This window comes from Gopherus flavomarginatus, chromosome 12 (assembly GCF_025201925.1).
Source record: "Gopherus flavomarginatus isolate rGopFla2 chromosome 12, rGopFla2.mat.asm, whole genome shotgun sequence".
NCBI lineage: Eukaryota > Metazoa > Chordata > Testudines > Testudinidae > Gopherus > Gopherus flavomarginatus.
In genome coordinates, this window is record NC_066628.1 from 17,797,986 (window position 1) to 17,813,111 (window position 15,126).

General features: G+C 41.3%; 1 protein-coding gene across 1 annotated transcript; it reads right to left on the reverse strand.

Moving 5' to 3' along the window:
* Positions 1-1,279: 1,279 nt before the first annotated feature.
* Positions 1,280-2,212, reverse strand: LOC127032544 (olfactory receptor 5V1-like). Its single transcript, XM_050919848.1, has one exon. It carries the CDS (start codon positions 2,210-2,212, stop codon positions 1,280-1,282), a length of 933 nt encoding a protein of 310 aa, XP_050775805.1.
* Between the last annotated feature and the right edge of the window lie 12,914 nt (positions 2,213-15,126).

Below are 15,126 nucleotides of genomic sequence, written 5' to 3' on the forward strand. Positions count from 1 at the left end.
TAACTTCACTTGTTCCCTTTTTCTTCTGCTGAAGACAGTTTTTTTTTAAAAAAAAAGAATTAGATAAATTCACGTAGGATAGGTCCATCAATGGCTTTTAGTCCAGATGGCCAGAGAGGCAACCCCCTGCTCTGGATGTCTCTAAACCTCTGACTTCCAGAAGCTGGGATTTGACAACAGGGGGTGGATCACTCAATAATTGCCTGTTCTGTTCATTTTTCCCTGTGAAGAATCTGGCACTAGCCCCTGTCAGAAACAGGATACTGTGCAAGATGGACCACTGGTCTGATTGACAATTTGACCTGGAATGGTATACCATTTGTTCTTGTGTCCTAACGTCATGATAGGTGATTCCCTAGCCAATGGGAGAGGATGAGGAGAAGGGTGTGTTCTAAACCTCACCTCTGTCAGAGTTCAGTCTCCGATGTCCCCTGGAGCAAGACACCTCCTTCTGTTTAGAGGGTTCCCAGGTGGGAATCCTCTAACTGCCCTTAAGGCATTTTTTAACAAAAAACTGGGGTAGGGAAAGGAAGAAGGAATTAGATAGAGGAGATTACTCAACTTTTATCCCAATGTTCAGGGTAATCACCTGGGATGTGGGAGGGCCATGCTTCAAGTGCCTGATAAAGAGACAGGATTTAAACAGGGGATCTCTCCCCACCCATGTGAGTGCTCTAACCATGGGGATATGAGATATGCTCATAGGGGTCTCTCTCTTGCTCTCCTGTTCAAACCTATGTTCTTTTGTGGATCTAGTCCTACTGAAAAATAAAGCTATTGGCTCCACTATTTATTATAATTAATTATTGAAAAAAAAATCCATGAGATTTTAATAGGGTAAAGTACAATAAGATAGCTATTTAATATCAGTTGTTTCAACAAATTAGTCAAAAACAAACCCCTGAGAAATCAATAGATAAAGAGATTATTATAAAATTGGCCAGATGCTCAGCTGGTATAAATTGGTCATAGCTCCCCTGAATTCAGTGGGCCAGATTAAACAGATATGGGAAAAGGAGAGAGAAAGAGAAATGTGTGAATGACTTCATGGTCTGGTGCTCAGAGCACTCACTCTGGATGGAGGAGTCCCCTGTGCTCCATTGACTCTTGTACAACTTGTCCCAATAACTTTCATGGAGCCACACTGATTTAAAGCAGCTGAGGTTATCACAATGTGACCATCAGTTACCTGACTTGAGAATGTCTCAAACACAAATTAGCCACAGTTCTCTGCTCTTGGATTTAAAAAAAATATATATTTAATTTAAGATCATCAGCACTACTTGAGAAACTTCAATTTCCCCAACGTTTTACCCAGTGCTATTTTCACCTCCTTGTTTTTCAGGCTGTAGATGATGGGGTTTAACATGGGGGTCAAGATGCTGTACTGGATGGAGACTATTTCATCCAGAACCACAGAAGAGACTGAGCTGGGTTTTGTGTACTGGAGAAAACCTGTCAGGTACAACAAGCCAACCACAATCAAGTGGGAGGTGCAGGTGGAGAAGGCTTTACGCCTGCCCTCTGCAGATTGTATCCTCAGGATGGTAGAGATGATGTAAATGTAGGAGATCAGCGTGAGAAGGAAGGAGCTTGACCCAAATATCAAAACAGAAGTAAGAAGCACCACTTGATTGGTGAGGGTGTCAGTGCAGGACAGTTGTAACAGAGGAGGGAGCTCACAGCTGAAATGGTTGATTTGATTGGGCCCACAGAAATGCAACTTGAGGGCAAAAACTGTGTTCAGAAGGGCATAGAGGAAGCCCATGGTCCATGAACCACTTACCAGCTGAACACAGATCCCTTTGCTCATTGTCTGCAAGTAATGTAATGGATCACAGATGGCAACATAGCGGTCATAAGCCATGGCTGAGAGAATGAAAATTTCAGCACCAACCAAGAGGATAAAAAGAAATATCTGGGCAATGCAGCCATTGACAGAAATAGTTTTGTGCTCCGCTAGGAAGTTCATCAGCATATTAGGCACCGTGACTGAGGAATAGCAGATATCAACAAAGGATAAATGGAAGAGAAAGAAGTACATTCGGGTGTTAAGATGAGAGTCAGTTCTTATCACCACCATGATCACTATGTTACTACCCAGAGTGATTAGGTAAATAATTAAAAACATTGAGAAGAGGAAAATCTGCATCTGTGGGTCACTGGAAAGTTTCCGGAGAATAAATTCGGTCACTGTGGTTTGATTTTCCATTGATATTTTTTTGGGAAAACTGTAACCTGTAAGACTAATAAATGAATAAATTTAATATAACACAACATAAGTGAACTAAAATTGCATGCGGATATTATCTGTTCAGTTGGACGAATGCAAAGAGAGCCCTATTCTATCCTGTACAATATATATATATGAGTAAATTTTAAGATTTTAAAATTTTGAGAAATAGACAGCAATGAACTGGTTGGAATTTGTATGTTATACAGAGACAAAATATGCCAGATAGGGGCCCAAGTCCTCTTGTGTAACTGCCTCTTTAAGCCCCTAAACAGAATCAGGCCCGACAGGTATTTACAAAATCCCTGCCAAGCTATGACTAAGGGACAGCCTGATGCAGGCCTCGCTTAGGGTCTCCTGTTGAATCTGTTCCACTGTGGTTAAATATTAAAAGTCATTGAAGAAAGGGGACTTGATCTCCTGCATCCAGGATGAGGGTCGTAACAAGCAGACTATAAAGTCCTTTGCTCACTTACTGTTTCTCTCTGGCCTAATAACTCTTTCATCTGTCCCTCTAACATCAGCACAGATACAGCTGTTTTTACTCCAGTTGGGGATCTTGCCCCTTTACTCCAATGGAGCAATGGCTCAGTCACACCCACTGGGGATCTAGCCAATTCTATAAGTATCTCTTTGTCTATTATTATATTTTGTAATTTTTTTACAGCAGTGGTTTTTGTCCTTTTTCATTTGTAGACCCCTAAAAAATTTAAATGGAGGTTTTCACCTCTTTGAAAATCTTAGACATGGTCTACGTACCTCCAGGTTCAAAACCACTGTTGTAGAGTATTTAATATCTATAGTACATAATTGGATTCATCCCTATTATAATATTTAGGATTTCTATAATACATAAATAAATAAATAAATAAATAAACAAACAAACAAACCCCAGAGACCTAGAAATACTGGTTTCAGACTCAGCGTATTGTATAGACTGACAACTCAGCCAAATGGAGAGAATACGGGCAACTTGATAATTATTCTGAATGCCATAGAAGGGGCCTACAAAAGCTTAGCTGTATGACAGGCTCCTCCATTGACAAGGTGTATTGTGTGGAAGCAGGTAACCTCAAGTGGATATCATGCAGCTGTTCAGACTATCCAAGGAAACCAGAGATAGTTTTCAACAAAAGAGCGAAAAGAACTCAGTGCAAACCAAGACATGATCTAAGTTGGATTTTGTCAAAATCAGAACAGAGAGCCTGGAGAAAAATGAATGCTCCAATAATGAAAGGAAAGAAAAATCGAGAAAATAATGACTGAACATATACTCAATGGACAACAGCAGAGCTTAATTGCAAGGAGGAATATTTACAGAAATGGAGATTGAAAGTCTGAAAAGGGGGATGAGTCATGCTCACCCACCTGCAAATATTTTGGTAGAAGGAAATGATACAGGATTAACAGAAAACACAAATGGAAGAGAAATTGAGGACAAATATGAGTGTAGCGGCTCCCAAAGAAAGTACAGGAAATATGAAGGATTTGTTGATTTATATTATATTACATTTAAAGAGCAGCACAGAGCCTGGAGATGAAATATCAGCTAATGAAAGGATGTGAGAGTTATGAAGGAACAATGTAAAGAGAAGCTCATCACTTAGTGTCATGGACTCGAAAGATTTCCCACAAAGTTCTTAGTATCAAGAGAAGAGTCACTGCAGAGGACCTAGGAGATTTTGATCTGATTAATGTTAAAAGCAGAATAGGAAAACTAGAGAGCCAATAAATGACATGGGAGAGTTTCAGCACTACTGGAAGAAAATTTGGTCTGAGGATGTGCAATATAATCTGACAGCAGACTGGATTAAAAAAGTGAGAAATAATTATAAAGCCACAGCACAGAGGAATACACGAAGACCAAAGAAAGAAAAAGATGAAGTACTGAGAAGAATAAAAAATGGAAAGCCACCCAGACCAGATGGGATGCATGGATTCTGGCTGAAATGCCTTACAACACAGATTGATTGTTTGCTTGAACAACTTAATAAATGTCTGAAGAACAGATTTCCAAGATGGATAGTAACAGAAACAACATTCCCTGTACCAAAACAATAAAAGGAGGAGGAGGAAGCGGCCGCAGTAATCTATGAATTATAGACCAAACACGGTTGGTTGACCAACTATATGGAAATTCCTATCAACAAATCTGGCAAAGAAGATCTGGATAGAGCTAGCTTGCAATGCAATGCTGCCTCCTGAGCAAAAAGCTCAGTAAATATGAATGGGACAAAAACCAACTCAGGCTTTCCAAGAAGGTCACAGAAAAGGTTAGATGGTCTCATTCTTTGTTTTGTATCTTTACTGATCCATGAATATGGGACTCTCCACACAAGTAAAGTGTCCAAGGTTCATCCAAAAATCATCTCCTTTCTACAGCAATCTATGCTTAACTGGAACACTTGACTGTACCTAGAAGGGACTCTTCGATGAGATCCAAATTAGAAGAGAAATATTTCAAGAGTATTCCTTAGCACCAGTGCCATTTGTGGTAGCAATGCTGCCGCTGACATGGATACTTGTTGAGATAAATTGTGATTGTCATATCAGCAAAGATCAACAGCCAGTTAATTTGTTAGACATGAGCAAACTGAAACTACAGAAAAAGTCACAAAAAGGAGCTACAGAGATTGATGATGTGTGGGAAAGCTTGTTGAAGATATAAAGCTACAGGTTGGCTTTGCTAAGTGTGTGTCAGTATCTGTAAAGATGGCCAGACTGGAACAATCTGATGACATACAAGTTACAATGAAGGGACTGTCCATGATATCTCTGCCTGTCCAGTACAGATATCCTGGAATAAGGTAAACTCTCAGAGATACTACATAAGAAACTGAATGAAAAATTGAAGAAAGAATATTGCAGATGTATAGGAACTACTCTATGGACAAAACTTAAGTCTAAGAATTTGATCTGAGTCATTAATATGTGGGGGATTCCAGTTGTACAGAATAGTGCTGGAGTGATCAAGTGGAATCAAGATGAGATTAAAAAAATTGACATCCAAAGAAGACAACTGCTGGTGATGTCTAGCGAATTGCATAGCAATCAAGAATTGACAGAACAAACCTCCCACAATGTGATGAAGGAAAACTCTGCTATCTGTGGAAGAAGCTATTGATAATGAAGACTATAACATCAATATATGAGGAGTCAACCTGAGTAAAGATCATCCGGTTACAATAAGAAGCCATGACTGATCTGCATCCAAACCCACGAAAGCATGAAAGAAAAGAGAAATCAAATTGCTGAAAAATAAATAAATAAATAAACAAACAAACAAACAAACAAACAAATAAATAAATAAATAAATAAAAGACTTGAAAGATTTACAGTGAAAGGAATCCATTGACAGTGGTCAATAGAGATCGAAACTATTGGTGACAGAAGATTATTAAATTAATGGCTTGCAGAAGGATCTCTCATATAGAGAGACAGAGCCTCATTATGAGGGGACAATGAAAGTTGTTAAGGCTTTATTATGTAAGAAGTAAAATGGACTGACAGAACTATTCTGCAAGCCACAGAATGTGTTGTAAAAAGGAAGAGGTGGTGGAGCATGTGTCGAGCAACTGCTGGAGACTATCTGAGAGAGTATATATGAACAGACACAGTGAGGTTGCCAAGTGTCTGCACTGGAGACTCTGTACAAATTTATGCTTGCCACAAACAATGTGCTATTACGAACACCAAAGTGGAAGTGCTCTAGAGAATGAAGAGGTTAAGATTTATGGTATCTGGCAATTGTCACAGACCAAATGGTGTGGTCAAAGAGGCCACACATAGTTGTAGATAAGACAGCAAACAAGCCCAAGTTAATTGATGGTGCCTCATCATTAGACAGAAACATAAAAAAGAAACAAGGAGAGAAGATGGGGAAGTATGAAGAACTCTGCCTTGAAGGGGAGCAGTTATGGCAAACTAGAACATAGACAACCCCAGCAGGGCATGAAGAAGCAGCTCAAGAACATTACATCATGGCTAGTGACCTCCAGAAGACAATGTTCTTAGGCACTGTGATAACGTGAAGGAAAGTCAAAGGAGCCTGGATGAATTTGAGCACCTGAAATGCAGGAATTCTGTAGAGGGTTTAACAAGACTCCTGACTACCCAAACCTACAGAGTCTGTTCAGCCAGGATTTATTGGTGACACGTGGGGATACATTTTAAACAACAGCTTTTTTCTTTTAAAGCTTAAAGATTTAGTATGTTGTGAAAGCTATTTCTTTCTTCTTTTCTAAAACCCACCCAATGTGATACTGAGAGAAATTAATAATGATCGTAATAAAGGAATGTGCCCAGAAATCTCTCTAGGCATGCTGACATAATTTGAAAAAGGGTCTGATTGAAAATTAATGGGACTTTTGCGTCTAAAAATCTGTAAAGTTCCTTTGAAAGTCTGATCTAATGGGGCTTTTGACTTAGTGTTCTGCAAGTCTGAATATCTGGCTGCTCATACATAAGAAAATCTGTGCTGCCCTCTTGGAAGTGAGTGGCTATTTTGACATTGATTTTTATTGGAAATGGAAATGGAGCCAGTGCTCTGTGCAATACCAAATCAATAGTTAAACCCAAATGTCTGCCAGAGAGCAACTGAATCTTTTGCCCATTATCGGTTCATCAGACTAATGCCCAAGCAAAGGAATCTTGCACTAGAACCTGAATGTCACTGGCAGATTCTGTGCAAAGTGAACTCCAAAGCTAAGGGCCATCTCCAGAGAATCTCCTGCCCCCAATCTCACCACCCCCTAACAAACACACACTATTGCTAACATGCACCAACTGATCTCATTTGTCTCAGTGCTGTTGCAAGCAAGTAGAGTGACCAGATGCCAGGATTTTATAGGGACAGTGCCGATTTTTGGGTCCTATTACCACCCACCCCCTGTCTGATTTTTCATACTTGCTGTCTGGTCACTCTTAAAGCAAGGGGGAGAGCTGGGTGATTCATATTGTAGCTAGCTTGCCAGCCACAACCTCTGTATTGTAACAAACTGTGTGAGCAGAAGTCAATGGGACTCTGCAGAAAGCCCTACTGCAATGTAAGTGGAGCAGAATTTGGACCTTTTAAATTGAAAGATTAAAATGAATAAGAATATGAATTAACTCACCTGCCTTTTAAACAGAGATTATAGATATGGAGAGATCATTCTGACTTGTGATTTTCTCGGTTTTCTTCGTCAAATCATTAAGTAGGTAGGTAGACTATCTAGTCTATCTGCATCTGGAATAGAGCATCTCAAGACATCCAATGAGTCTATGGATGTGATCCTTGGACCCTTTACCCGGAGCAGTGAAAGCACTCAAGGTGTGTAGGGTTATCTGTGGTAGTGGAACAAAGAGCCTTTCCTGAGCTGCCTCCAAGATTAAAGCTGATTTCTTGAGAATGGTTTAAATGCTGTTTTGTTCCCCTGGGGACTAGATCCCTGAAGTTCACTTTCTGTAACAAGCTACCAGTAACACTGGGCTGGGTCAGCACTCAAGCAATTCTCTCTAGTTCCGACAAATGAGAGCAATGAGACTATTCACGTAGCTGAAGATGTATAACTTGGATCGATGCTGCCTCCTCCTCTGCTCCCCCGCCCAGTGTAGATTAGTCTTTAGGCACTGAACTCCCTGGGAGTGACAGGACTTAGCACTTCTTGGCTTAGCATCTCCCACTAGCTAGTTTAGGAGGCTCCGCGCCTTCCATGCTGGCTTTTGTGCATCCCCTGCTTAGGTATCTCTCTCTCCAACCTGTCATTGTGTAGGCAGCTGCGGGGCAAGGTCAGGCTTTGTGAAGGGCAATGATTTTCCCAAGTGCCTAAAAGTTAGGTGCAGCAACACTCAGCATCCCAATGTCTAAGTTCTTCATGAATCGAGCCCTGTGAATCTATCCAGAAAAGCAGGACGCATGATGGATCAGGCCCTTAAAGTTTACTATTTAAACTTAGAAGTTGTTATTTTGCAATAAGCAGAGCAGTTGGTTAAAAGGCAGATTTCCTGAGGTTAGAAGTTTCCCTCTCAGGCCCATTGAGCATACATCCTGTTTCTGGATCCCCACCTCCACCCATTTCCCCCCAGTTACAGATGATTGGGGGGCCCTGTGAGCTCAGGGTCCTTGTCCATTTGTCCCCTCTTTCCCCTCTTCTCATCAGCTTGACCCTCTGTTAGCTTTTTTCCTCTCTGAGGTCTAAAATTTAACTCTATTAACTTGGTTTCTTTAATTTCTAAGAATATATATATGTATAATTAACTTTTCCTTGCCAAGGAGATCTGATCTTCTCGTGCAAGGCATAAATCAGGTTCACTTTTGGCAATGGATCTCCGACACAGTGAACCAAGTGGGCGAGCAGAATTGGGGTGTCCTCATAGACAAATACAGGTCTCTTTAATGAGAGAACTGAGGTGGGTGAGGTGGAGAGAGAGAGAGCTGCAAGATAGATGGCAGAATCCATATCCCACTCCCCGAAATCCTGAATGAAGAGGTCATGTCAGAGATTCCAACTTGTCATACACCATCACACAGATCAATGGATCCTTGTTTCCCCTCCACTCATTTTCATTCAAACAAAATTAAGTTATAAATAAGAAAATGCTGCATTATCTCATCTCATCCTTCTTCCACCTTCCTAATGCTGGGTTACACAACACCTACAACCCAGGCACTTTGTGAGTAGCAATGAATTAAGCTGCATGGATCACTCTGAAGATGAAAAGCCCCAGGGCTCCAATCCTGTGCAAGTGAAGTCCATGGGAGTGTTACTATTTAGTATAGTTGGGAACGAATGCCAAAGACATAAATGGACAGTCAGGTGCCCAAATCCCTCATAAGTCAATGAGAGTTGGTCACTAAATTCCCATTTACAGCTTTGAAAATATCTCCTGCCAGGTTTTCTTTAGTTCACTTTAGACCAGCCTTCTGTTTGAAGCTCAGATCTTCTGAGAGTTATTTGTGGACCACACTGTGATACCTTAATTCCCAGTAAATAATATTTTGCACTGTTTATTTCAATGGAGCTACTAGTGGAATAAGTTATTACTTTGATAGCAAGGTCCTTGCAGAATCTGTTAAATATTTAATGGTGGCAGGGGGTTGGGGGCTCTTGCACACTAATTAGTGTATATTTTGGCCAAGATTGTCAAACGTGACTGTTGATTTCAGATGACAAATTTGAGAGGACGTAAGGGCCCTGAAGTACTGAGCACGCTTCTTTTGAAAACTGGGCCAATTTAATGTGTCTCAAACTGGACAACTAAGAATGGAGGCATGCAAATTCATGAGTCATGATTATGAAATTTTGACCTCTCTCTCTCTCTTAAAACTAGGGCCCTTCATTCTTGTTGTTTACCGAAAGACTCCAAAAAATCCCCGGGTTTTGATTTCTACCAGGATTTTCTACTTCCTCTCACTCCCTTGATCCAGGTCCCTGCTTGTAGACTCCCAGCCAGACAGCACAGCGCACTTGTGCAGGGGAGTGTAACTGGGGTTGATAGCTGATGCAACCACACAGAGGGGGAGTGAGGTGGGCAGAGTACCTGTGGAGACCACCAACTGTTGTAGGGAGTGGGAGGCTGCACACGTGAGTATTGCCCCCCTCCTGAAAAGGGTCCCCAGGAGTTCTGGGTAACCCCTCTGCCCCTTCCCCCTCACCCTGTGATACGTCCCTGAACCCAGCTTCTCACAGGGCTGTCACTGCCTGGAGAGGAGCCCCAGGGAGCAATGCTGTCAGGTGCATGGTGTGGGCTGGAGGCTAGTGAAACCGCTTAGTTCAAGTGTAAGCCATGCCTGCTCAGTGTGACACTCTGTCCCCCTCTACCTGTGGTTAGGCTAGCTACAGTGTGATGAGTCTGCTACAGCACTGGCTGAGAGAGGGAGGGAGAGGGGGCTTATTTAGCTCCGGCAGGAGAGGCTCATGTATTAAGGTCCAGAGGACCAAGCTTGATCTCTGATGCTGATGACAAACCCGAGGGTGTCAGTGTTGCAAGTGGTGGCCTGTATAGAGAACCAAACTGCGAAGTCTGTGATCTCGGGATGGGCTTCTCTGGCCAGGGTAATTCTGGAAGTGTCAGCACTACCTGCTCAAGCTGATGGTCTGGCCTCTGCTACTGGTGACTAGGCCAGCTACAGATTGATGTGCCTGCTACACCACTAGCCAAGAAAGCTGCATCTTTTCGGCTCAGGTGTTTCCATCCAGAGATCCCAGGTCTGAGCCATGTTTGTGTTATGCAAATATAATTGTACAAGTCATCCACAGTAAAGTGTCTAGTTTTTAAAAGAAGATGCTTTATGTTTGTAATAGTGGCTCTAGATAATGGTTTTATTAACATATATATATATATCACCTCTGACATTTCTTGATTTGGTGCATCACTGACAATTTTAATATCAAGATTGGATATTTTTCCACCTGCTTCTCTCACTTTATTGTGGTTACCATGTTTATAGGACTTTAATTATTGTGTATATCAGGCCCGCACAACTCGTAAAGCAATGAGGGCCATATTACTCCAAGGAAAACAGCTGAGGGCAGAACTCCCACCGGCCCTACTGATCCCCCTCCCCAGCGCTGCTATGCCCTCCCGAAACAACACCCCCTCCAGCACTGCACAGCCCCCCCCAAACACTCCCCCTTCCAGGGCCGCCTAGCTCCCCTGAAATACTTCCCCCCCCAGCACCACCCACCCAACGGAAACAAACCCTCCTTCCTCAGCGCTGCCCCACCGAAAAAGCGGTATTGACCCTTGGTAACATGTTATAGCGGGCCCCTAAGGTAGTATAATGAAGGTAAAAGAAAAATGTCTTTTTGCTAGAAGTAGATAAGATCTTCCCCCACTTTGTAATCAATTACCCTGTTGAATGAATGAGGTGTAAATGAGGAAGGCGTGGAAGGCAGGAACCTCCAGACAGCTGCACCCCTTGGAGAGGGGATGGGAGCCAGACCAGATCAGTAGAACAGGTCAGCCACTGATTCCTCACTCGCCTCCTCAGCCATCCACCCCCTCAGCTCACCTACTCAGCCCCCACCACTGCCCGCCTGCCCGTGGACTCCTCAACCCCTCCTCCCCCGCTGCCAGCTCACCTGCCCCTCCCACTGCCCACCTGCTTTCCTCCTAAGCCCCCACCCCCTCTGAATTGCCTCACCTCCCACCACTGCCCACCCACCTCTTCAGCTCCCCTGACTCGCTGCTTGCCTATTCACCCCCCACGGGCCGCAGAATGTGTCCACCTACTCATCTCCTGCGGGCTGCACAGTGAGCCCACACAGGCCGCATGCGGCCCTCGGGCCGCACATTGTGCAGGCCTGATGTAGATAGTAACACAAACCACTGCACTGCGAGGTCTGAACAATGCAGTTACATCAACCTAATTTCCCAGTGTAAACCTGGCCTTGCCTTGGAGTGATTTCTGGTTCTGCCCTGGGGTGTTCACAATTCAGCTGCAGTGTATATCTGATTTTTTTTTTGTCCCTCTCACAGAGTCACAATATTCAATGTATTTAGCTGGCCTCCATCAATGAGTACGGAAAAAATTCCTAAGGCGGGTAGATTGATACATATACAAACATGTTGGTTTGTTAATTGTCTATTCTAACACAGAAATTTGCACTATGCAGAATCACAGTATTTCTGCTGTCTGGCAAACAAATGTGTCTGCAAGATTACTCTCTGTTATTTTTTTGTGTGTATGCAAAGGGAAGAAAATAAGAAAGGAAATTTATGCCCCTGAGAGAGCAAGAAATACTGGGCCATGTTGCAATTTTATTTACACCATTGGTAAACATGGAGTAACTTTATTGAAGCTAATGATGTTACTCCAGATTTGCACAAGGTTAACTGGAGGTTAAAATCTGGTCTGTTATTCCTAATGGTGAGTTTTAATTGCCTGTTAATTTCCAAATCAGTTGTCTAGTGCTGTTTGAGATGATAATACTTCACAACCCTGCTTCCTTCCACCTACTGAATATGAAATAAATGGGCCATTGTGTCTCAGCATTTTCACTTGCTAGCCTCAGTGCCAGAATAGCCTGAATATGTTCCACTGTAATCTGATTGTTCATTGTAAGTAAGAACACAAAATGGTTAACACAACTGATACAAACTTCTTACTAAGGTCAAACAAGGCTAACATCTATAGAGATGGGAGAATAATTTAGAGCAAGTGATGCATACAGTGATTTTTTTTCCATTTTTTTCCACAAAGAACCACACAATGTTCACAAATGCACTCATTCAAAATTATTGAAAGAATTTCAATAAATATTTGACCACAGGTGGCTCACAAGCAGCCTGGGTTTATTACATTTTTATTCATTGTGGGGATTTTTTTTAAAGTGCTTCAGTGGCTAAGGAGCATAACTTTGGAATAATGAGATCCAAGGGCAAGAAACTCAAATTGAAATGAATAATTTGGCACATCTTTTTAACAGTGATTGTGATTAACTATCAGAACCAAATCAGACTGGGTGCTTTCCTGGAGGATAGGATTTAGTCAAACGTAAGTTATTAGACTCACTCCAGGGGCAACTGGGTGAAATTTAATGGTCCCTGTTATACAGGAGGTCAGAATAGAAGATCTAATGATCCTTTCTGGGCTTAAAAATCGATGAATCTAGGTGCCATAGAAAATTAATAGGAGTTAAGCTTCCAAGTCATTTGGGCATTTTGATCTATCTCTATCTCTATTCTAATCTCTCTCTCCTGTGTCACTGACCACATGGCAGAGAAAAGAGAAAAGCATCTTACCCCTGCAACTACTTCTAGGCAAATGCCAGCAAATCCAGGGTCAGCCAGCCAGCATGAGTCAACCTATGCCTCTTGGTTGAGCCAATCAGGAGCTGTTCTATAGCAACATCCTAGAATATATTTCCCTGACCCAATCACAACATCCCAAGGGGCATGGCTTTTGACCAGTGGTCTGTTTAAAAAAATGCAGCTCTTTAAACAAAGGAATGAAAAGTCAAACACTATAAATAACACAAGTTGTTTTAGTAATATACCAGCGTTTAGGTTACTTTTTAAATCTTGCTGGAAGAAAAACTGCTGTAAAAAAAGCTTTAAATTTACACACTTTATACAAAGCACATGCACAAGCTAACTTAAAAGAAAAACTAGCTTATGTAAAACAGTTAACACTTTATACCAGAGATTAGAAGGCTTTCCCCCAGGCCCTGACTCTTTTTCTTCTTTTTTTTATTCAAAACACAGTTAAATCAAGTAAAGTTTTAACAAATTTTTAAAATGCCAATCAAAAGAACATATCTGTAGATAGCTTTATTTACCAAATTTATATAAATTTAGCAAACATCCTTATTTGTTTTTAGTTTTGTAGCAGAAGCTATGTTATCTTTTTTTACATTATGCCTTTACCCTTGGTCTTTAAAAATGGAAGAAAGACCCTCATGAAAGTTATGGCTAACCTTTACATCAATTTCTCTTATTCCATCTGCTTACAGTAATGCGTTTTGATAGTCTTTACATTTATTGGAAATTAGCACCCATTGACTTTAGCTGCAAGAAGGCCTTTTAATTTAAATTTGTAACACCACTTTACAGGATATCCTTTGTAAAGTGTGAAGATTTTAGGGTGAATGTAATGTTCCCACCATTTACAATAAAAGCTTAAAAAGACAAAAGCCATGTGTCACGGAGTGTGGGGGAGTCCGGCCCTGCACCCCTCTTCCTGGGACCCACAGTGACTCTTAGCCAGCCAGTAAAACAGAAGGTTTATTGAACAACAGGAACATAGGTTACAGCAGGGCTTGCAGGCACAGTTAGGACCCCTTCACCGAGTCCTTCTGGGCTTTCAGGGTGCTTGGATCCTAGCTAGGATACCCTGAATTCCGCCCACACAACCCCAAGCCCAAACTCAAACTGCTTCCCTCCTGCCACTCCCTTCCTTTGTCCCCTTCCCGGGTAAAGGTGTTGACCTTTCCCCTCCCTTACCTAGCTTAGCTTACAGGCTCTGGCATTGTTCATCCCCTGGAGTCCTCCCCTGCTCTCCCACTCCCCACACAGACAGTACCTACTGCATCACACCATGTGGCTTGAGTAATTAAAACAAGGAGTAAGGTGCTGTCCCCCTCACCCTTATTATTTGAAACAGTTAACTTCTGCAACAAAATATTTTTGTTATTAGAAATAAAGTCATGTTGGTATGCATTTCTATTGCATCTAAACATGACACTAGGCAAGCAACATTTTGCAACAAAGAGACAGTCCTGTGTCATGAAGCTTTTCTAACTGTAGGAACGTGTAAGGTAAAGATATCTCCCACTCACTCCTGTTATCTGAAGAAACATAACCCCCACCCCTATTTAAAAAATGGTTACCTTTTGCAGTGAAAGATATTTTAATCACAGGATTACAGTTAAATAAAGTGATTAAAAGCAATACTATCACAAATTTTACAAGTAATGTAAGCATGTTTTTTACATTTACATTTTTACATTTTAACTTCCATAACTAAATAACTATCATCTCTAGCTTACAGAAATGTAAATTGTGAAGACACAAGTTTCCAGGGAATAGCAATATTGTACAAAACCCACATGTAAAGAAGGTTTGTACAATAATAAAATAAAACATAAAAAATACATGTTATAGCTATCTAAATGTTTAAAAATAATATTAGCTTGCTTTTAAGAGTTTTGCTTAAACAAATTGACCAGAATATAAAAGAGAATCCAAGAAAACTGCTCTGCCTTAAATTGTTGAGAAATCCAAGGTGCAGTGAAAAAAAACAAAACACATAATTGATTGTTTTTTATTATTATTATTATTGTGTGTGTGTGTGTGTGTGTGTGTGTGTGTGTGTGTGTGTGTGTGTATATATATATATATATACATATTAAAAGACAAAAGTCACAACTCGAGTTAAACTCAAGTTGGGCCTCGAGCTAGTGTGGCAG

Excerpts from the sequence above, each read along its gene's own strand:
- LOC127032544 (XM_050919848.1), bottom strand. The coding sequence starts at position 2,212 with ATGGAAAATCAAACCACAGTGACCGAATTTATTCTCCGGAAACTTTCC.